At 40.5% G+C, this 24,561-nt stretch overlaps 3 protein-coding genes across 7 annotated transcripts in view; 2 read left to right on the forward strand and 1 right to left on the reverse strand.

Moving 5' to 3' along the window:
* The window catches only part of itga11a (integrin, alpha 11a), a 67,573-nt gene extending 66,109 nt beyond the window's left edge, over positions 1-1,464 (forward strand). For all 5 annotated transcript variants that reach the window (XM_027281060.1, XM_027281062.1, XM_027281063.1 and 2 more), the window contains one exon: positions 177-1,464. In XM_027281060.1, coding sequence (XP_027136861.1) covers positions 177-254 — 78 coding nt within the window. In that variant the 3' untranslated portion in view covers positions 255-1,464. The remainder of the gene's footprint in view (positions 1-176) is intronic.
* Positions 1,465-6,140: 4,676 nt separating this feature from the next.
* On the reverse strand, positions 6,141-8,253 carry LOC104920616 (relaxin-3 receptor 1). Its single transcript, XM_010732936.3, has one exon. It carries the CDS (start codon positions 8,161-8,163, stop codon positions 7,027-7,029), a length of 1,137 nt encoding a protein of 378 aa, XP_010731238.1. The 5' UTR covers positions 8,164-8,253; the 3' UTR covers positions 6,141-7,026.
* A 1,061-nt stretch (positions 8,254-9,314) lies between these two features.
* Positions 9,315-24,561, forward strand: part of adamts7 (a disintegrin-like and metallopeptidase (reprolysin type) with thrombospondin type 1 motif, 7) — an 82,826-nt gene continuing 67,579 nt past the window's right edge. The window contains exons 1-3 of the mRNA XM_027281773.1: positions 9,315-9,889; positions 13,102-13,469; positions 23,449-23,632. Coding sequence (XP_027137574.1) covers positions 9,769-9,889; positions 13,102-13,469; positions 23,449-23,632 — 673 coding nt within the window. The 5' untranslated portion in view covers positions 9,315-9,768. The remainder of the gene's footprint in view (positions 9,890-13,101; positions 13,470-23,448; positions 23,633-24,561) is intronic.

The raw sequence follows: 24,561 nt of genomic DNA on the forward strand, positions 1-24,561 counted from the left end.
ACTGTGTCACTGAAAGTCAGATGCAGGTAATTGCTCAGAAAAGGTTTCTAAGTGGACCTTAAGTTCAGCTCATTTTATCACTCGCACTGACCCCAATTTGATGAATGAACTTCCATACACAGTCTTATATTGTTAGGCTAAACCTTTCCATGCTTCACTGCTCTCCCCCTTTCCAGCTTGGCTTTTTCCGGAGGCAGAAGAGGAGAGACGAGGACGAGCAGGAGACAAACGGGAAAGTGGCCGAAGAACGGTAACGCAGGCTGAGGGCCCCCAGCAGACACCTTTTCCACAGGGGACCCGACACTCAGGGACCAACCCACCTCCCCCTGCTCCCCAACAACAAAGTGGCACCGCATAGACAGCTCTGTGTAACCGCTGAAGCAAGGCTTGTTCAGTGCACTGGATCTGTCCCACGCCACAACCCCTGACCCCCAAGAGTCAGCACTGTCACACTCACTTAGCATTCCTGCACTGTTGCGACATTTGGGCCTTCTTTGTCTATGTATTCCACTGCCCTCTGTGTCGTAAATTTACAGATTTTTGAGCTCTCATTTTTCTTGGCTTCAGCCTGAAGCTCTGGTGCTTTTCCTGGCCGTTTGGAAAGAAGAATAGAGCGAGCTTTGATCAATCTGTTCCAAGATTTTCAGGCCACAATTTGCCCTTGAGGCAAGTATTAGTCAATCACTCTTTTGTCTCTTCCTGATGTATATTTATTTAACTCTTATGGTAAATTTTGAAATACATGAAAAACCTCAAGGGTGACTTGCCACCCAAAAGCTACCGCAAATGTAAAGTTACTATACTGTATATTGAATTCGATGTTTAAAAGATTTTATCTGCAACATGTTCAGCTCACATGCATAATAATTTATGAAGAAACAAAACTCAACTAAAGTCGCCAGAGTACAAAGAAGTTCTTCTACAGAGGAGAATCTTCTAAACTTGCTTCCTCTCTGAAGAGATCACACCTTTTCCTTTAATATTTTCATCCTGGAAAACATGCAGGATGATCTTTAAACATTTGATGCACTTTTGTACAAAATTAACTTGAATTTTGTAAATAGTCAAGTACCTTTTTATACCCTTTCATATATTATAATGGTTTTCAGTATTTTCCACAGGGTTTGTGGCATTACTTTGTAACTTAAGCAACAAGGCAAATGAAACAAGTCAACTTTGTGTTACTGAACCTGTTACAAGACGTTGCATGCCTTTTAACATGCACTGCATCAGAGCAAAAGGATGTGCACAAAACACTGCAGGCAACATGTATTTGAGTAAAGCTCATGAAGAACTGTAACGAGTTGATGATCATCAGATTCCATAAAGGCGAGTCCAGTAAATGCACATGCTTACTCACAGTATGTCAGCACCTTTCTGGTGTTACCAACGAATGTCAGTTTGTCCTGGTTGATGAGGTGTGAAGAGCTGTTATACGCCTACAAATAAATCATTGTATATGTCTGTAAGTGTCTTTTTAATCAACACCTGAGGAGTTTCAACCGCACAAAGGAGAAAAGGTGTTTTTTGTGTTCAGAGGGAGAAATGACTGCAGGTCACAGTGGTGAGGTTGTCGATTGCAATCATGTGACTACTGCTCACCTCGCCCTCCCCTTTCAAGCATGCAGGAGAAACTATGGTGGCCACTTCACAGCCACTACACAACTTCACAGCAGAAATAAACGTGTACAGCCTTGTCCAACAAAAGGTTAAATGGGTGTCCTCACAGACAGGTTGTTTAAGCACCCAGGCATCATTCAGCCCGTCTCAGGCCCATCAACGAGCCACGTCTTTACAGATTTTTAGATTAGCCCAGAGGCGGTAGAAGCAGGATTGCCAAGATGACAGCGTCTAGTACCACCACATTCTGAGTGTCAAAACAGCTCTTCAGAAAGAGAAACATCGTCCCGAAGTCACGCATACAATGTTCATTTCTTATATTGTCAATGTGTGAAAGACTTAAAAAATGCAAGAGGCCCTATTTCAAACCAGTGTTCTAATTTCCAGCTGATTATACACCAATGAAATCATAGCTCTGGATATTTTATTCAGTTTCTGCCATATACTGTAAATATGGCAAAATAACTATTTAAATTTAAACTATTTTGTATTGTTCCATTTGATTATAGGCTAAAAAGGCTTAGCAAATCATTAGATTGTTTTTTTATTCACTCAGTGTCCTTACTTTTTCAGAATTGGGGTTGTTGATTTCCCATGATGCAGCCCAGTCTGAAACCTCAGGTGTGGCACACAGTTATTTTCTCATTTGCAAGTTGGAGGCCACAGGAGACATTATGTTTTCACAGACTGGAGTGCTACTCCACAGTATGAGTAAACTGACCTTTATGTGTCAAAATCTGCAGCGTGCCCCTCTAACAAGAATGATTATTGTTATGCTCTCTTTGCACCAATAAGGGGCAGCGTTTATCTCTCAAACTGCCACGCGATATAGATGACAGTGTGATTAGACACTGTTTAATTATTAGATAACACTGGGGAACAATTTAAAAAATAATAATTCTGTTAGATTTTTATGCTGATTAAAACTAAAATTGGTGTGCTGATTTTCTAGCCCGTCAAGTTTTTTCTCCATAGCTTACCCTATAAATAAGCAAAATTCAACTGATTAGCTGTAGTAAGACTTGCCAGCTGATTACGATTGGACTCACCTACAGCTATGTGGCAACCTGTTTGTGCAGTCACAATTGAGACAGTGCGGTGAGAGGTGTGTGCAGCTCCCAATAGGCTGAACTATTCCATCTTAGTGTTTTATTTACATAGGTATATCGGATGTGGACCAAAGGAACACGTGAAAAGTTGGCATTTGGTATCCCCGTGGTTTGGCAAGAGCAACAAGATCATTGCACAGACTGTTACTTTTGTTTAGTGAAAACAAGCACATATCTGTTAAGTACAGTATTTTTCATATTTTTGAAGAAAACGGGCAACCTATAGTTCAAAAACTTGACGTGATAAACTGAGAAAAACTGAGATCAGTTTTGGATTCCGCACCCAAAGTTTAGTTAAAAACAGCTGTGAGACCTAACTCAACAAAAAATTGTGTTCCCCAGTGTAATCGAAGTTAATGATGTGTTTTAAGTCAGTCGAGTCATTTTTTATTGGAAAAAAATGTTTTAAGGGAACCAAAAAAAAAAAGGGATTTATAACAAATGATTTTTGTAGATTGATTATTCCTGACACTAAAATGCCAACAGCATCAAAACACAACACGCATGCATGTGAATTTTAAAGCTTTTAAAGTGTGTGATAGGTAAGTGAATAATGCGTAGCTTAGAGCCAGGATTAGTAAAGAATTAGACTGACAGGTTTGCCACATGGGTCCTAACTCCTGTCTTTAATCCATTATTTTCAGCATCACAAAGAACAATTTGCCTTCAGGCACAAAGATGAATGTGTGACCACCTGCCGACCAAAGCTTTTTAAAACCTACAGGGTTTGTTTGGACTACAGCTCTGTCAATTAAATAAAAAAATCAAGTTTAAAGGCAAACAAGACTCATTTTAAACTCTGAGTTTAAATATATATATAAAACTGTGTGTGTGGTGAGGAGCCGGTTTGATTCACTCAGCTGACACCGGCTGCCCACCTGCCACTGACAATGCTACAGTGAAAACATATTGATCCCTGAGGGGGAAATTAGGTTGTTGCAGCAACAAATAAGCAACAAGACAATGCATACAAAACACAGCCAGTTCACTTAAAAATGTGTTGTTATGTAAAACAGGCTCAAAGAGTTAAACATACTGTACGTGACAGAGTATGGATTCATTTCTGTGCTCCGTTTTCTGTGGATTGGAAAATATGTGAAATATGTGCTGCATAACATTTAACACTTGTGAATGTAACGCTTGAATATGACAAATCAGGATGAATTCTAATTATTTAATCAAAATCTGTGCAGTGACCTCAGCCTAACCAATTGGAAACATAATGAATAATCAAACCCATTTAATAAAAGGAGCGATTCAGGATACAAACTTTCTGTGCAGTGACATTGTCAGCATGATAACCTGCTCATTAAATTCTATGGTTTGCTGAAATATCAATGAAAAGGTATGGTGATAAAAATTCAAAATGCCCTGAGGTTATACAATATGAGTGTGTGTGCTAATCGCACAGGAGACATGCTGTATATGACAGAGTATGGATTTATTTCTGTGCTCTGTTTACTGTGCATTGGTAGAAATATGTGCTGCATATGATTAAAAACATGTTATTGTAACACTTGAATATGGGAAATCAGGATGAATGCTAACTATTTAATCAAGATCTGTGCAGTGACCTCGGCCAAACCAAATGGAAACCTCTGTGGAATTAATAAAAGGAGCGATTCAGGATACAAACCCTCTGTGCACTGACTAATAAAAACTGACGGCATGATTACTCGCTCATTAGCACTTTAACAGTTTGCCAAATTATCATTGATAAAGTGCAGAAATGTAACCTCAAAACGCCCTCACGCACACACAACTAATATAAAAGTACACAAATGGAATTTTAGTGAGATAATGTCAGTGGGATGATATTAAAAACGGTTTATTTACCTCCAGAAATAATATTATTCATCTTAATATCACTCTATATCCCCCGCCCCAGGGTCTTCCATGCACCATATCGTGAGGATGATCCTCCCGGTGTATGTGAATCAAATTAAACTTTCACCAGGCTTTCCTACCGTGATAACTGAAGTATTTACACCTCACAGCTGAAGTCAGAAATAAACCCAGTAAACTGAAGCTTATAAAACGTCTTTGTTAAATCATTTGACGTGGACTTTATTAGAGCAATTTAAAGTTGCAATCTATGTTTTAAGGAGAAGACTGACTTTAAGGATTCCTCTATTCTTTCATCACTTTTGTACACAAATATGTGTGACATACAACCACACACACACACACACACACACATGTCATGTAAATGTGGAGAGATGATCGAGTGATGGGCTGGCATGTAGCGGGGCCCTGGAGGCAGTTCTGGGGTTTGTTGCCTCGCTAAAGACTGAGGACTGGCTACCAGTTCATGCTTCATACTGTGGTCTGCTGGACTTGAACCAACCACTATTAGGTCTCAAGCCAAGACCCTATGGAGGCCGCCCAGTACATGGACTAAGTCTGCATAATAACTAAATCCTTGATGTTAAGATCTCTGGTGTGGTTAAACCTTTATTTACTCTGAAACATTTATACATACGTCAATATTTACATCACTAAACCAGAATTATTGTGATCAGAAGATGTGATCAGACTGTAACACTGAATTTTTAGTGAAGGTAGAAACATACAGTACATACTGATCCACACAACTACTTGTATCTCAGGTCAGTTGCAGCACTATATGGAGAATATATGTGTTGAATTATTTCTGTAATGTGTCTTTACTGAAATAGTGCTCTTCATATTTGGCCTAAAACATAAAATATTACATAATGAGTACTTTCTACTGTCTGTCCTGGAGGAGAGTTGCCTCCTCTTGTTGCCCTTTCTGTGGTTTTTAGGGGGAGTTCTTCCTTACCAGAGTCGAGGCTTAAAGGATTAAAGGTATGCTGTACAGACTGTAGAGCCTTTGACATTCTGTAAATATAATTGACTTGACTGAAGACATCACACAGACCAATACCATGGACTGCTCATAAAGCAACACATGTTGCTTAAAGGAAGAATCTGCAGTCTGGATACTTGATCCTCACTGTGCTCCATCCCTGCAGCATAGACAGGCGAGAAGGACAAGAGAAGAGGGGCTCGGACAGACACTCATTAGCTCACAAACCTGGCCAAGACCCAGATGCCTGCAGCCAGGAGACAACTCCAGCCTGGGGCTCTGTTATGTTTTGTTTGCTCAATCATCTGAGGGGGGACCTGCACCGCTGCCGAATGCCAAGTGACAGCTGGAACCTCTGCAACCATTGTTAGTCTTTCTCCCGGGTGACCTGAGACAGTCTGTGTGTTTGAGTAGTTGGAAAAGTCCAACGCTACATGGATTCATATAGAAGTGAAGGTGTGCCATGTCTCAATGCATGCACATGACAAGTTTTTTCTATTAATTATTGAAAGCCAAATGAGAGAATGTGCTTTTAGAAATGCACGTGCTGTGTTTGACAGGGAGGACAAACTGTGCACATTTGTATTTTTAATGCTCTCCGGTGTAAAAACAGTGCATGTGAGAAAACATACAATATATAGACTTTTTTATGTACATACAGTAGAACATGATGACATTTTTTTTTTATTTTACAGACACCACACAGAATAAAGGATAACTGTACATGTCATTCTTCTACTTACATCATCAACAATGCCTCAGCACTGTGAAGTCATGTGATTTTTATTATAGCATCGTTTTGTAAATTAAAGCAGGAAATCAAGAATAAAAGCACTTGTCTGATGGGAAAAAGCAACAACTTACTACCTCATTTACAGATTTACAGACAGGTGAATAGAAAACATTGCAACCTTGTGATTTTAATCTAATCGTCAAATCCATTAGAGGTCATTTTACATAACACAATTCCACGTTTTGCTCGGACTCGTGTTTCCAACATCCAGCCATGTTATTGACGTTTGTCCTGTCACTGTATCCCGGTCTCTCTGTTCCCACGTTTATTGTCCATCCATCTCTGTCAAGTAAAATCACAAATATCATAAAAGTAATCTAAACCGAGGGCAAAAAGAAAAGCTACGTGCCTCTGCATTTTAGAGGAGAGGAATTCAGCGCACGTCGGCTTTGCTCATCAGTGGAATCAACAAGTAATCTGTTGACAGTTTGGCAGTTTCAGAAATGACATCAATACCACTCCACACGTACATACGTGCATGTCATGCTGACAGACACACGATAAAGTGCACCTGAAATGTGTGTCGTTACAAAATGTTCACATTTGGGACAATAGCGAAAGCATTACGCATGAGAAATGACATTTAAAGGTAAACAACCAGAGCAAAAAACAGCAGCCGCATTTAGGGTTTTTTTTTTTTTGTGTGCGTGTGTCTATTTTCCACCAGAATGATGTTATCGGTTGTATGGGATCATTTTGGAGCTTGATAAGCTTTTACGGTCTAAAATGGACATCGAGTACTCTCCATTGTCTATAATTTGGAGAGGAACGACTCCCTGGGTTTCTCCAGAGCGCGTCGCGCATCCCTTGTTGGCAGGTGGAGTGGAGACTCTCCAAAACAAACCTCTGAGCATCTTCCTGATCTCTGGCCTCATCAGACAGTAAAGCACCGGGTTCAAGCAGCTGTTTGCGTGCGCCAAGCACACAGTCACCGGGAACACGTACGTGTGCACCATGTAATATGATTTATCCCAGTTGACTGCGTTAAATTTGACCAAGACACCCCAGAAGGTGATGGCATGATTTGGCATCCAGCAGCAGAAGAAAGACAAAACCACGATAGCGACTGATTTGGTGACTCTAGATCTCCGTTTTGGGTTGCTGCTGTCCATGCTCCTCCGTCTCACGAAGCGCAGGAGCATCAGATAGTTAACACAGACTATGAGCATCGGGATGATGAACGCTATCAGTATTTTCTGGATGTGATAGAGGGCGAGCCAGTCGTGCCCTTCGGGAAACTTGAGGAGGCAGAGTTTTTCTCCAGCGACCACTGTCACGGTGGAGAAGATAGATGTCGGGGCTGTGGCCACTGTTGCCAACACCCAAATCACCGCGCACACCCACTTCACACACCGTGACCTCCTGTAAGATCTTTTCTTTAGGGCCGAGGCGACAGACAGGTAACGGGTCACACTCATGGCAGTGAGAAAAAACACGCTGGCGTACATGTTCATCACGGTGACCGAGAGGATGATTTTGCACATGGCGTCTCCAAACGGCCAGCTGAAGTCCAGCGCGGTGTCCACAGCCCAGAAGGGCAGAGTGAGCACGAACTGGAAGTCCGTAACTGCCAAGTTAATGATGAAAAAATTAATGGTGGACCTCTTTCGACCCTGTCGTAATCTCATGAGGAAGAACACGAGCAGGTTCCCCACCAAACCCACTGCGCAAACTACAGAGTACACCACGGAGATGAGTATCCTCAGGATGAGGGTGCCGTCCGCGCTCACATCGATGTCTTCAAAACTGAATTTCTCATCACCAGACGAACTTCGGTTCACTGCTCCAGTGTGGTTAAATATTTCATCCATCTTCAAAGTTAGGAAGCTGGACTCACACCAGGCGTCTTTTGCGCGCACAGGCTTTTAGACGACAACACAACACAGGCTCCCCATGCGAAAGTGTCTTTATCCCCACTGAATACATTTGGAGTCTGCTGCTTTTATACAGGTGTGTCGCTCCTTGGCTGATCCACGATTGGTCGAACAAAAACGTGACACAGAAGTCACAGAAATGAGCCTAAAGCATCCTGGTCTCCGTGAATTTATGTTCATCTTTCACGTCATGTCAGCTCATTCTGCCTGTGACGGAGTGCATTGTCACAGGCATAATGAGCACACGGATTGAGCCTGAATGCGTCAGGTGGAGTCGTTTATAAATCCAAAAGCAACTTTCAATCAATAGAAATAAAACAATACAGGCATTAAAACTTGTTTAGCTTTGTTTGTAACTTAAAAAACGAATGGGGAGAGAAATAATTAAATGTAAATTCAGATGGCACACCATCCACACGATTCAAACTTTAAATAAAAATGAATGAGAAAAAAGATATTTACAGGTCATTTCCATCTGTTTATTCATGGCTGTGCACCCGACTTCTGTTTCAAAATGAAGTTAAACTCATCTTTGTCAGCATGATCACCAGGATCAGTGTGCGTCTTTGCGCACCAGTGCTCCATTATTAAAACACACAGACACATTATCCTTGCATCGACAGTGCTTTGATACCACCACTAGAGGGGGCGCCAAGCTCAGCCAGACGAAGAATGATAATGAAGTAAAACACTGATGTAGTTTAGTGAGATTTTTTTTTCAATATAAAGTCGGTACAGCTTGATCGATAACGTGGTTTTCACGTTATCGATTTTGAGACACTTTCTCTGCAAGAAGTTTAAAAGCATCTTAAGTTTAAGACGTCGTGTTTACATGATGCATGTGTGTTCAGGTTTCCCAAATGTTTTCCAGACTAATAACTTTACTTTCCTGCACTCGTTTGTGGAGGTTTTGTCCCAGAGTTTCCACTGTCCTCCAGTCTTTTTATTCCAAAAGCGCACAGGGAGGTCCAAACGGAAGCTCCTGATCTGTAATCATTTCTCTGACTCCAAGTGAATGCAACAATATCGAAAGTGGTCCTTATCTGACCCACTGAAAACCCCGAAGGACCTCAGTTTCGGGAGCAACTGCCAATTGGATAGAAGCATTGGATTCAGTTTCTTGGAGTAGCATTCCCCTTTAAGCCTCCAGTCCTGCTGAAAGATAGCCCCAATTGTCTTAAGTCCACCCATCTGTGGGGGTGGCTCTGCGAAAGTTTGCAGAAGAATTTTTTAAGCTGTCACTGGCGGTCGGTAGGAGACTGATGGAGGACAGAGGGGACTCGTAAGCAAACGTTAACACCGACATACAAACAAGTCCTAAAAGAAAAGACTGAGAATGCAACAAACGCGCCCCGTGGAGGCAGACGATGATCAGGCCTAAATTGGAGAAGTTTGTTGGGACTGTCACAGTTTAAGTGCATGGTCGCCACAAAAGCGAAAAAGTGTGCATCCAGCTCAGATGGGAGTCATTTGAATTGTCAATCGACGCTGTGTGAGAAAGGCATTAAATGCTTCTAAAATTTAGGCTACCGTCCTGACAAAATGACCCGTTTGGACTGCGGGCTTCACGCCTTCGGACAAGGAGTCTCCCCCATTCACTTCTTCATCGCACTTCTGATGGTCCTGGAAAACTGCACAACGTTTGGATTACCACATGAAGCAGGTCAGTCGTGATTAAAAACAAGAACAAAAAAGTTTGAATTCATGGATTCATGGGCATCATCACTCTTCTCCTGGATATTGTAAGCCGCTTTTGTTGTGCACATTAGTTTCAGAGCGCATCTAATTCAGCCCAGTATGAATGCAGCAACGAGCCAACAGTGCTCACTGTGGAGGGCCGGCCAGCTGTGACTTGTGTTTATAAAGTTCTGGGCAGACTATAGCAATTAGGCCCATGGTTTTTACAGCACAGTCTGGTAACTGGAAAGATCTTCTTTCCATTGAATCATCCGAGGTCCATGCCCCATGCAGGCAAGCATCTACCCTGCCCTTGAGCTATACTGCAGAATCCCTCAGCAGGGCAGCTGCCACTGACCTCTGATCCCGCCAGTTGAGGCCAGGAAACAGAATTTCTCTTTGGGAATCTACAGGATGCATTATTATTATCCTCATAATGGAGCTTATTTTTTCCACTCTCACTTCCCAGTGTTAGTGTGGATATCATCACATCAGAGGATTAATCCTCTCTTGTCTTTGTAAGGACACACTCATGCTGCCTGCACTCCCTGCACTTTCATCCTCTCAGTCTTCCCATTAGATTTGCGGTTTGGATGTGTTAAAAAAAATCAGCGCTCTCCTGAGATTACAAATACAAGCAAGAGCAAGTAGTCTGGATGCACTCTTGTCTCATCCTGTATAAATCAACTGTGAGCCCTTGAGAGAAAAAAAACAAAGTGCTGTCAGGGATTATAGACAAGGATGTGTCACTGAGGGGAAGCACCTCCAAAACGGTAACGATTTCAGGTGATACATGTTGGCACAGGATCCCCCAAAGTTTATTTTTATAATGACTAAGAACCCAAAATAGAAAAACACTGGAACAAGACTCTTGGCACAGAGATGCATAACTGTATTCAGTGTAGTTACATAAGTTAAAGTGGGACAAGGACACATTCGTCTTAATACCAATGCAGTGAGCATGCATCAAGAGGAAACTGATCAGTGCTGCTCATTTTTCAGAGGAACACTTGGCAGTCACTTAAAGGCCCCTTGTGGTACCAGACCCCACACTGAGATGACATGTTCCCTCACAGTGTCCTTTTTTTTGCCAGTATGATTATTTCTGATTATATAAACCAATTTTAATTAAATGTCATATTCCTTCTCCTTCCTCAAGGCAAATAATTACTTGTAGACCTACAACATAAGCACAGCTGCTTGATAAAATGTTGTAATTAAATGGTTTGAATTTAAAATTAATACAAGATACTTCATGCATGGAGAACGTTTTTTTTTTTAAATACTTTCCATTAAAATAAAAGTCACATACTGAACAGGAAAGCACTTATGAAGGCTGCATAGGCGAATAAATAAATATAAATATTTACGTACATCAAGATCTGGAACAGTTCAGTGATTGGGTGATGGAAGTCATCATTTTTGCAATAAATCAAATCATTTCACCGGAATGGGGCGGCATATTGGTGCAGTGGTTAGCACTGTTGCCTCACGGTTCAAACTTTGGCTGGGGCTTTTCTGTGGAGTTTGCATGTTCTCCAACATGTCTGCATGGGTTCTCTCCGGGTACACCAGTTTCCTCCCACAGTCCAGAGACATGCACTTAACAGGTTAATTAGTGACTCTAAATTGTCCGTAGGTGTGTATGTGAGTGAGCATGGCTGTTTGTCTCTGTGTGCACTGCGATGAACTGGCAACTTGTCCAGGGTGTACCCCGCCTCTCGCCTAAAGTCAGCTGGGATAGTTCACCCCCCATAACCCTGATGAAGATGAACAGTTATAGAAAATGGATGGATGCATTATGCTTAGCTAAGGGGGAATCTTTGCTGTAGCTTTAGTTATAGGAGCAAAACCTGTCCCATCCCGACAGACTGAACTCATTCAGGAGTATAAGTGCATGCATGTTAAGGTAAGATTAAAAACCTTGTGTGTTGTCCTCGCTCTTTATTCAGTGTAGCTGGATCTTACTGCGCTGATGTATTCTTGAAAATATTTGTGCAAGATAACCCTATGCAGCGCTGAATGGAGAGAGACCTCAGCTTACCTTGTCGCAAAGCTGTGTGAAATCATTGTTTGCATGCTGCTCATATCTCTTGAATGAGATTAAGCTAACAATGTTATCATGAAGGTTTAGGCTGGTGAAATGAGATTTGTCGCCCGCTTTTGCTGCTATCTTCACGTGAAGCTTACACGGAGATCCAACTTTTTATGTGTCAACGACTGCCACAGTTTCTAAGTCACTCTCTTTATGTCGTACAAGCTGCAAACAATATTGATAATATCGTGATATCATTAGAAAGAGCACCTCCCGAGCAAAAATATCTGTCATAAAATATCATTCTAATGTGCGATAAATTGATTATGCATCCTGAATGTTGAATACGTCTTCATATGGAGTAGAAGTTTTCATGATAGAGTCAAATCCTGTTGCTTCTGCTGCTTATAACTAGCATTTCAATGAAAAAAAAGGTCTCTTATGAATGCAATTGTTCATATACAGTAGACACAAATAATTTGCAGCTTCAGATTTTCATCCCTTGGTTTCTCCCGTTTGGTCACATCTGAGATGAATTATTGTTCCATTTTGTTTTCAAGCCACGCTGCAAACTTTTCTTCTGTGTGTGGGTGCATACTAAACATATGCATTGATTATTCAGTGTGGTGAATCAAATTAAAAAAACAAACATCTGCAATGTAGAGCAAGACTTAATCTCTGGAGATGTACTGTTGTCATTGTTCCCATCAGCCGGCCACAAAGAGGCCGTATGTATAGATCTGAGAAGCAGACTGCTGGTAATCCCTTTTCTTGAGGCACATTTTCTTTACCCTTGCCTATAAAAGGGAGATCATTCTCACGTTGCCTCTCATCCATCTATACTGCTGGTTCAGCTACTCTCAGGAAATGAAGGAGTATTATTTTTATCAGAGGAATGAATTTCACCAACTTTATCAAACCTGCTGCACATGAGAGTGAAAAGTAAAAAGGTGGAACGTGGACAAGAATTTGAAGCAGCGTTCCAGGCATAGGCACTGTATGAACTCAAGACAGATAAGACGGCCATATGGGTTTGTTTAGAGCTCCCCCAGTTTTGTTTACAGTTTCACAGCCACATAATTATTTAATTACCCTCCCCTTTCCCATGATTTAATGCCCCATCTTTTCTTACATCTTCTCTTCCCACCATGGCTTTTTGACAGAGACATTGCTGCAGGATCCTCCTCAGTATGAAGTGGTTCACCCCACGAGAGTCGATGCCAAAGGTCACTTCCTGTCCAACATCCTGTCTCACCATGCTCGTCGTGTGCAGCGCCGGGAAGCCTCAGAGGGACCGGTGGACTTGGATCGAGTCTTCTACCAGTTTTGGCACGCCGACCACAGTTTGCACTTTAATCTCACACTCAATCCACACCTGCTGGCTCCGGGGTTCCTCACAGAGAGAAGGTATGGTGGCTTTGAGGAGGCCCAAATCCGTCCAACTGGATCCTCCCAGTGCCATTTCTTAGGTGAAGTGTGGGATGAGGACAGTGTTAAAGGAAGCGCAGCCATAAGCACCTGTGATGGACTGGTGAGTAACTAAAAAGCTTGAAGTTCATTGGAAGTTAAATGTAGAGGTGTCAGCTGAATCAGAGTTAAGTGTGTGCATACCTCAGATTTATCTGACAACTTAAGGGTCATTTAGAGAGCTGCACAGCCTGGAGGGATTTTCCACAAAACATAGGTGTGTCTGAGATTACCCGCTATTCAGACTTGGAACTTAAGTGCTTTACTCGAGCCAGAAGATGTAAACAGTCTGACAATTTGTTAAAGCCACCAATTTTCTTAAATGTCACATTTGCAAGGAGTGGAACATAATAAAATATCCACAGGAAGCCTCCTTCATGCTTTAGAGCAAGCATTTATTGTACTTCCATTTTTCTATAAAAGTTTTCACCATGTCATTGTTGAGGCTGAGAAACAAAGTGATGCTTCCCGCAAGATCACAGCAGGAGTTCGGCTACAGGCCGCGATCTGCTCAGTCGTATTTAAAGACAGTTCGTCCAGAGCGCTGCTAGTCGTTCATGTTCTGCTCTGCCTCTGTAATCGCAGATTTGTGCCCATAATGGAAAGAGTTTTTAGAGCGCTAAAGGATATGTTAGGGATCATCAGCGCATTCAGAGATTTATAAACTGACAACAGATTATTTTAATCTTTGACACAGCATTATTGCAACGCTCCAGTAATATTGCTCTATATTAGGTCTGGTCCATGACTATCAAAGATATTTCCATGTTGCACAAACACACAGTAACAATTAACGTGATTATCTCTGAGATTTATTTCTAATAACAGCATATTTATATTGCTTTTATGATATAATTAAACAGTGAATCATTAATCTTTTTTAACAGCATGCTTCACACAGTATTACAATCTGATTTATCCTTCTTTGTTGTATTGTTCCTTTGGGATAGACGGCAAGTGCTTGTTTTAATGGGATGGGCTCGAAGCAATGGAAAACCTCATTCCTAGACAACTGGACTCAGGAGAGCCTGTCAACAACAATTTCAGTGCTTGACTTAGACACATACTATGTAAACTGCAACGTGTCCAGTTCACAGGTTTTTAAATGAATGTGTGTTTGATGCTGGCTCATTATCATAGCCTTCTGGGACACTCTCTTCCTACTATGATGTGTAAAAAACATTGTCTTGATACATGTCATCTGCTTTCTCCTCACGTTTTGTGTCTCTACCATACACTGTCTGTTAAAGGCAAAATTCCCTAAGGATGATTAGATCCAAGAGATGAAAAGAAACATGCCTGGCCACCTCAGGCGTGTGGACTAGGTGGTTAAATCTTCTCAGAAACTGAGCTGAACAGCTCATCCAGCGTTAGGCCACTCAGGGCAAGTTTATTGAGCTTTAAGCAAATGTATTAAGCAGACATCTCTTGCTGAATTCACAATGGACGGTTTAAAAAAAGTACAAAAACAGATTCAGCAGAACCTGAGATATTGCCTTTTTTTTAATTTATCCCAAATAATTCTCTTCCTTGTCAAAACTTATGCTGTGTCTCATTTCGGATACTCCTGTTAGTATACTTAGTACACCAAACATGTACTGCACCGTGTACTCTATGTACTTCCTTGGTGTAGTGTGATAGTTTTGGCAGCATCATGTCATCTAAATTCAAGCGCCAACATTTGTCTGCCAAAGTGTAAATATAAAACGTATGCACACCTTACATTTGTATATTTGGGTATTCACTGCAGCCACTTGAGCTCCAGCAGCTTCCTTGGCCACCATTTTTGCAATGCTGGTGGCCCTTCTCTTCCTATACATAGACAAAATGGTGACCACTGAGGGCGAGAAGTGTCCAGCGTTCCAAGCTTAAACTTTTTGACCGTTCTGAGAGCACCATACGGGTACTCGCAGTACACTCCCATAACAAACTCAAAATAGAGTAAGTTTGGAAGTCACAAACTGAGACACACCACTGTTTCCTACATTGCCCAGAATGCACCTTGACTGCCAGCAGTTGAGTTGCAGATTCAGATCTGTTCAGCTAGTAAAACCTAATATAGCCTTGAGCAGTGCTCTGGTGAGCTCACTTCCTTTACCGGCCCAGACTTTTTTGCATTTTCAAACTTCTTCTTCAGCCCCGAATGACGCAGCAATTTATCAGATTTCACAACAATTTTTTTTTTCACGTATGCAGTCGTACTCCTAGAGGCGTGTAAACAACTTTCACAGGCTTTGTTTCATCTCAAAAAGTTGCCAGCTCATGCAGGATGAATAGAGTTTACTACCACACGGATAAAAAGCAGTATCAATAAAGCAATCTGTTTAATATTGATTACATAAATAAACCCTCTGTGAGGCAATTTCTTTTTGCATCAAGTGGAGCAACTTTTCATTAAGACTGCCCCTTCATGTTCTCTGCTGATACTCATTGTGTTTTACCGTATTCACCCATAATGCCAACTCTGGTGGGGATTTTATCGAACGCCAGACTCGCCCAGTCCACTTAAAGTAAACAAACATTTTTTTGATCTGTTATAGTTCCTTGAGGTTGAGTTCTGTTCTACTCTTTGTCAACAGTTTGCTCCACAACAGTAAACAAGACTTTGTGGCTACTTTATAATGCACCGGAGGAGGTTCCCTTTGTGGAGTTGAAAATCATAGTTGTGTATACACAGCCTGAATTGTCTGAGGTTTGGTTTCAGTGAGATGCTGGAAAATTTTGAAATTTTGGTCGATACTATCGAGAGAGAATCTTGATCTTTGATGTATTCCCTTTCATGTCAGGGTCATACTCTCTAATACACCCATCTCAAAATGATGAGTGATAGTAGTGGGAATACATAAATCGAAATTGTTACAACCCAGCTTGTGTAGGGAGTAAAAGGAAGTAACATAGCTCCAGATGTTTCTGGTAAAACAAGTTATTTATTGCCAGAAGATAGGATTAAAAATAATAATTTCATTTTATTAATTGTAAAAAGAGGTGAGGTAGACAACAAGGGGGAAAAAAGTCAATTACGAATCAACTATACAGTACGTGGCCCTGTCCCCAGGTAGTAAACACAAGTATCAGCAAAAAACAAGTTAATATAAATATGAACAGTCACAGTTGTAAGACCAGGAGGCATATTGACAAGTTACAGAAGACCCAACTGCCAAAACTGTGAGGCTGTTCAAATTTAAGTAAGGTAGTCCCCCAAATTGGATCCTGCAGATTGGATTGGAATCCTCCTGCTCTCCAGGAAATGATAACGAAGGTGGCCATGCCTCATTAGCTGGAACTAATTGGGAGCAGTGGACAACACACCCAACTTGGCATACACAATAAACACGACGAGGGAAGTTAAATATAAGGTGGCAGCTGTACAGAAATAGGTATAGGTATATATAGAGGGATTCGGTGACAATGTTTCAACACATCAGTGCATGTGGCAAGGCAACACTACCACCTTTGACACCATGTTTTTTAAGCTGTGTGTGTCCTATTCTCTCCATGTCTTAAGAGGCTGACAGGAGTGGAACTAGGCACAGTCTCTGCTGCTTTCTTGGTTATTCAGTATGTAAACAGAGATTCTCTTCTGCTCAGCACTTATGTAACAGACTTGTGTTTTTTGTGATTGTTTACATGTGGCCTGTGTTGGTTTGTGAACTTTTCACAGAGCATTTCCTCCAACAGAAGTATGGATGACCACATGTTTGTGCCCATTGCAGCTGTCTCTGTTGACTAGAAATGCTGTAGTGCAAAAACAAAAGCTAATATTGCAAGGCTGGAATCACAGCATCTTTTAACAATTCATACTTATTTGATTGACATTTCTTACCGAGTCTAATGTTTAGCTGAATCATAACTGAATCTTCCTCTGCATGCTGTCTGCATATATTTAACTGCTGCTGCATGATGCTTAAAAGTACCCTGTGGAGTTTTCTTGTAAACAAACATTTTTTCATTCAGTGTTACACCAAATCTCATTCTATTTGTCCTTTCTCATAAAAGATTTACAAAGCTGATTTTTTTTTTCCCACCACATCCATGTCTACTTGCGTGCAGTCTTATTTCCTGTCTTTGCTGGTGCATGGTCACATTTCTTGGCACTCTATGTATTGTCTCACCTGCGTACATGTGCGTCGCGTGGCCTGTATTGGCACCGTGGAGCAGTGCCAAAAACTCCACATATAACCTTTCAGTCCTTTCAGAAGTCGTCTCTACAAACTCCAGAACACAAACGCTAATCCACGCTCTAAACTGAACTTTAAAGGCATTTTATTTGTTTATTGTTAATCCTTTGCAGATACTGACTTTGTGAAGTGAACCACTCTCACACTTTAGCAGACACATGGTATCCACATTTGTGGTTCTCTGCCAGGCCTGTAAAGCAGCCAGTTTCACTCCTGGCTTGTTTTAGTCTGGTGTCTGGTCTACAGCAAGGGAAGCACAAGATCATCTGGATAGAGATCAGGTGACTTTAGTTCTTCTGTTTGACCCTTGGATGCTTCGTCTTTATATCATGGAACATTGTATTAAAAGTGTTGCATGTCCTACACTTGTTACTTAGATGTTACTTTCTCATAGTCCAACTGTAATTAAATGATGTTTATATTTCAGCATCCATATATACTAAATATATACTAAGGAAAAGTAAGAAAATAAAAGGGGAGCAAATATATTTCAGGTATTTTATTTTTTCATGATGGTCTGTATCCATCAGAATGCTGCTGGTTCTCTAATTTACATAGATTTGAGAATTTTTGAATCAGCCAATCAAATCATTAGCTTTCCAGGTAAAGTCTCCTTATTTGGTTTAACAACACATGAACACCTTCACAGCGAAAAGCTAATTACCTGGTCAGCTGCAGCACATTAAACAGCATGTAAACTGAGTGAATGTTTTTATTTGGATTATAAAGAAAAATAAGCAGCTTCTTCGGCATTCTTTCATTTCAAATCCAACGTGCAGGAGAGCAGCGGCAAACTTCTGAAAAAATGTCACTGTCAAAAAAAACTTAGAGACTGCACCATAGAACATCTGCCGAGATTATGCAAAGCTTTTTGGCAAACTTGAGATGAGCATTAATCTTCTTCTAGTTTGTGATTAATCACATTTTACACTGTTGTCTTTGTGACGGAGCAGTGATGAATACTGATGACGGATGAGGAGAGAGAAGCCTGCAGATTATTTTTTATATTGTTTGACGTTTCTTTGTGTCTTTGTAGATGATTTTACGTCCTGCTGTTGACATCTTTTTTGAAAAAAATGACATGTCCCAGATTCTCTACTTAAAGAAAACAAACAAACAAAAAAAACTTTCTTTGTTTGCTGTTTCTGTCTGCATTATTTAAAGTATGCACGGAGCTGAAGAAATGCAGTTCTATGTTTCGAGGAGCTGACTTTTGTATGAACAGGTGTACCTGATAAAGTAGCCAGTGTGTGTGCATTAAGCATGATTGCTAATCTCCATCCGCTTTATCTGTGAAGTCATAATGAGTTTTTATAAAAATGTCACTTTCACTTGAAAAGGCAACTATCTTTAGCAATCTGAAGTGGGGGCACTTCATCATGCCAGGACTAAAGGTACTTATATATACAGTATAATGCATACAGGGCTTTAGACCTGCTTTGTTACTGAAGTATTCTGATGATTTGTATGTGTTTTCAAACCTTCATAACAATCACTTTGTCTATTATTGTTCCTGTAGCTGCACTTTTTTAGGAGCATTAAACCAATCAAAGAACTACTGTATGGCTGGACGATTTGTTTCCTTACTGTTAGTATTATTATTAAGAAAAACTTATTTTCTTAGATAAGTAGTGATATATTTGATTACAACTAAAGAGTGGAGTGTTTGGTATGCACTCAGTGGAGCTGCACCACCCACCCATCTACCCACCATAACCTTCTGTGACTGATTACTGAAAAAATTACAATCCAAAGAAACATCATTCAGAAGCCTTTTGCCTGAATATGTGGCCGTAAAGTATAGCATGCACATAACATGGGAGGGAGAAATCTATGTGTGCATCTGTGCAAAGCAAACTGTTCAGTATACACCAATCAGCCATAACTTTACCACCGACAGGTAAATAACATTGATTATCTCGTTATCACGGTACCTGTCAGTGGGTGGATCCTATCAGGCAGCAAGTGAACATTTTGTCCTCAAAGGTGACGTGTTGGAAGCAGGTTTAATGAGCAAGCATGAAGTTTTGAGTGACTTTAACAAGGACATAATTATGATGGCTAGATGACTGGGTCAGAGCACTGCAGCTCTTGTGCGGTGTTGCCGGTCTGCAGTGGTCAGTACCTATCAAAACTGGTCCAAGGAAGAAAAAGCAGTGAACCAACATCAGGGTCAGCATGTATGGTACGATCTAATAGATGAGCAACTATAGATATTTCCTTTCACATCACGTGGATGGTCAGGAGTGTGTGCGGCGCTTACCTGGGGAACACATGACAGTAGGATGCGTTGTGTGAAGAAGGCAAGCCGGTGGAGGAAGTGTGATGCTTTCAACCTTGGGTCCTGCCATTCATGTGGATGTTACTTTGACATGTACCACTTAAGCCCAGGTCACTTATAGGCAGACAGGGGTATTTATTTTTTCTTATTTCTTATTTATTATTGTATGTAGCTCTCCGGTGTCCAGAGTTGCCTGAAAATAAATATTGTTGAGATGATGGAGTTACCAAGGGCTAAACGGAAGCTCAGAGGGGATAGGGCCTTTTCTATTGCTGGTCCTAAATTGTGGAATGACCTCCCGTTATGCATTAGACAAGCCCCTTCACTGTCCATTTTTAAAACATGTCTTAAGACCCATTTTTATTCCTTGGCTTTTAACCCAGCATGAGACTCTGTTTCTGTTTTTGCTTTAATATTATTTTAACATTGTTTTATCGTTTATTATTGTTTTTATATTGTTCTTTGTTGTATATGTCTTATTTCATGTTCTATTTTACAGCACTTTGTGTCAGCTGCAGCTGTTTTTAAAGGGCTTTATAAATAAAGTTGAGAGTTGAGATGTTGATACAATGCTGCTTCAGTATATATAAAATAATTGTAATGTATCACGAAACTTAAAACTTAAACATGATGACATTGCGGACCTGTACATGAGGAAATTTTCTCTATCAGGACCTCTTGAAATCATAATTGACTACCCCTGACCTAAGCCATCTAAGCATTGTTGCAGACCATGTCCACCCTTTCATAGAAACAATATCCCTTGATTGCAGTGACCTCTTTCTGCAGGATAATGCACCCTGCCACAAAGCAAGAATAGTTCAGGAATGGTTTGAGAAACACAACGACGAGTTCAAGGTGTTGACTTGGTCCCCAAATTCCCCAGAACTCAGTTCAATTAAGTATCTTTGGAATATGCTGGACAAATCTGCGGAGGCCCCCACCTCAAAACTTACAGGACTTAAAGGATCTACTGCTAATGTCTTGGTCTCCGATACCACAGCACCACAGAGTGGAGTCCATGCCTCAATGAGCCAGGGCTGGTTTGGCAGCAAAAGCGGGACCTACACAATATGAGGCAGGTGGTCATAATGTTGATCATGGCTGATCTGTGTATTGTGGCATTATTAAAAATCAACTTCTCAAATGTTTTCATGGCCAAACAAGTATTATTAGTATTAATAAAACATAATGAAGATTTACATTTTTTCAGTGAGGCCGTAAATAATCCAAAAAAAGATGAAAAACAGTCTAGTCTGAATTATTCGAATACATAAATGCCAAATATGTATACAGTGTAAGTAAAGTTGCAAGAGAGATCTGAATAAAGAAAAATAAAAAAGAAAGATAAACAGACTTGGTTATGAGTGAAATGCATTACCACTTCACATACACAGAGGATGGAGCATATGCCAGCTGTCTTAGGGTACACCCTGGACATCACAGGGCATATAGAGACAAACTACTATTTATGCTCACATTCGCACCTGCAGGCAATTTAGAGTCGAAGATAAACCAGAGAGAGCCCACGCAGACAAAGGGGGAACATGCAAACTCCCCAGGTGAGGTTCAAACCCAGCATCTTCTTGCTTCAATGCTTCAATGCTTCAGTACTAACTATTGAACCACTCTGCTGTATATATAAACATAAAATGTCAGAAAACTTATAATACAAATAAAACGGTGTCTTCTTTTTTTTTCCAACTTTGTTTATTGAATTTTCAAACACATAAATGACAGCTATAAGAAAGCAAGTATCAAGTTTCTCATTATCATTATCACTAAACCCAGATAAAAACAAATAATTTACAAGACACTTGTGTATAAATATATAAACAAACAATAGTAAAAAAAAAATAAAAACGGTGTCTTCAATCAACTTCAAGTCATATTTCGTAATGCCTTGCCTTGATTTGAATATGACGCACCAGATCAAAGAAGGAAGGAGTGTCAGACTGATCGACTGCTTAAAATACGTTTTGTTCACTCGTCCTCATAAATATTTATGTTTCCATCAGAGTGTATTCCACGAAGAGGTGGGATACACACATTCTTGCAAGGTTTGGTTCAGGCTAAAAATACACTAACATATGAGCCCCCAATGCGTAGTCACCGGTAAATGTTGTGTGAGAAGGTTTTGTTGGTGGCAGTGATGCAGATAGAATTAGTTATTTACAGAGATTCAGAGCATGCATAAACAAACAGAGTGCAAGAATGACTTGTTATTTACAGAGCAGATGGGCACATAATGGAAAATTACTCCGCCTAAATGCTGCATATACATGACAGCAATGTATATCCCCCTAATGCAGTGTGATTACAGTGTCGTGTATGTATTTTCCCATCTGCACTAAATACAAAGAAAAACACAGACATTAGATTGCTGCTTTGCTGTTTTTTTTATGTTTTTGCAGATTTGGTTAAATTGTGCACAAATTGTCCAAAAACCACGTGGGTACAAATGAATGTTCTCGAAAACCTATTATAGATGACTTCATTTCATTTCACTTGGCTCTCACTGAATTAATTTAGTCTGTGCTGATAATGTTTTGCAGAGTCGTGGTGACATTTACGAGAAAAAGAGACAAATTGAAAAAAACACAAGTAGAATGACTTGAGTCTGAACATCCAATCCTGTGTCAGTGTCTAGCTGACACAGGTTTAAAAATATACTTTTCATTCAGTTGCATACGTCTGTAGAGGTCTGTCGTGAAGCCGCTCTACAGTGTGTGTAAGAGATGGGAGTAAAAATCCTCTTGCTCTGCTCGACTCCCCACATTATACTGTACATATATCGTAGCACTGACCCGCCTGTCTGAGCCTGTGTTGGACTGTGTGACTCTGTGACAGCTGAGGGAGTTAATGGGAGCAGAAGGTGGACGAGAATTAAATATAGGACGTGAATGGTCAACTGAAGGGGCTACTGGAATTTGGTTTTGGAACCATGCCAACGTGGTTTAGGGTGCAGTCATTTATGTGATATCTGATCTTTACTCTGCCTCAGTTGTGTCCTGGGTGTCTATAGCAAACTTAAGACATCAGGCTGTTCATATGCTAGGAGCTTACTGGATTTACTTAACAACATCTAAGACTATATTGTGGAAAGATTCCTCAGTTCTGTATTTAAATGATTTTATATTAATAACAGCTCTTCTTTGGACATCAGATGTGTTTTTTTGCAGGCTCAGTACGAAGCAAAGGCAGCCACAGAATAATGAAGAGCACTGCTTGTCTTGGTCATGCGTTTGAGGTTTTAGATTAGCCTGTACTGCCATAATTACACAAGTCTTCACTTGAGTGTAAATCCACTGGGAACAGGACAGGCGGACAGAAACTCAGTATGACCTGCGATCCCTTCAAGATAAAAGACACTTCTCTAATCAGAAAGGTGCCTGTGTGGGGATCTCAATTAATCGATTAAACTACTAATTAACTGACTGATTGTTGCAGCTCTACAGTAAGCACTAAACTGGTGTGACACTTTTTGCCACCTTATTACATGTCTATGGTATCAGAAGATCAAGTGAAATATACTTTTTAATAAACAAAGTCATTGATTGTTTTGCCTCTTTTCCTTTTTTCAGACAGGACTGTTCAAGTTGTCTGATGAGGAGTTTTTTATTCAACCTCTGGAGAAGTTGAACGATGAGACCTCGGCACCACAAGCCCATGCCATCTACAAACGCCATGCGTCCCCTCCGTTCTTGACTCCATACGTACAGCACATCTCAGGGAAACAGGCTCTCAACGGCACATGTGGAAATAAAAGTAAATCTCACCACACACAGACACATATGCACACATATGCATGTGTAAAGTGACGCTTAAAAGTTTTATAATAAGTTATCTGTCCCTTTAAAACTTCATAATAACATGTATTCAGACAGACGATCATTCAGTATAAGTAGCCTATATTATGCCAAATCTTATGCACTAATAAGACATAAGACATCGAGCACTGAATGACAAGAATGAAGATCATGACTGATAACATTTTTTTGTCTATCTCATGAGTCTGTCTGCAGGTAATAAGCTACAGAGGTCAGACGAATAAAAACATTGAAGCATAGTAGCTCATAAATTATCTACTTACAATTCTGATTAGGTTTAATTGACCCTGAGAGAAAATTGGGAAGTTCAGCAACCTAGAAAGATCACAAAGATGTGTTTTGAGCTTGGTAATACTTTGGAATTTGCACAAATTGATAGTTTTAACGTGTGTTAAAGGACCAATCAGGCTCGTGAAACTGCTTACAGAAAGAAATAGAACAAGTACACTGAATCAGTGCAATTGCCATGGCCAGATACACACAGTAGTGGGCTGACTACAGATGCAGCCACCTGGAACTGGATGGATGGATGGAAACAACCCCGGTGTCGACTGAAAGGAATGCAAAGAACACTGTTGCTTTTTGTGGTTACAGTCTTCTTACAACCAAACCACTTTCACACATAGACAGTGTAAAACATAGATGTCGTATCCATGACGTCACCCACAGGTTTCTGAAGTGCCATATCTGAAGTTCAGAGTGCGGTGGCTCTAAGATGCTCAAACATGTGGAGCGTAGGTGGAGCTAAAGTGGGCTGAATAAATCCTGCTGAAACGATCCACCTGTTACAGCACCCACCTATCAAAGCATGCTACGCTATGCAAAACTTTAAGCCTTAGTATAATTTAAATAGGTGAGTTCTAAAAA

This window comes from Larimichthys crocea, chromosome VIII, assembly GCF_000972845.2.
Source record: "Larimichthys crocea isolate SSNF chromosome VIII, L_crocea_2.0, whole genome shotgun sequence".
Lineage (NCBI taxonomy): Eukaryota > Metazoa > Chordata > Actinopteri > Sciaenidae > Larimichthys > Larimichthys crocea.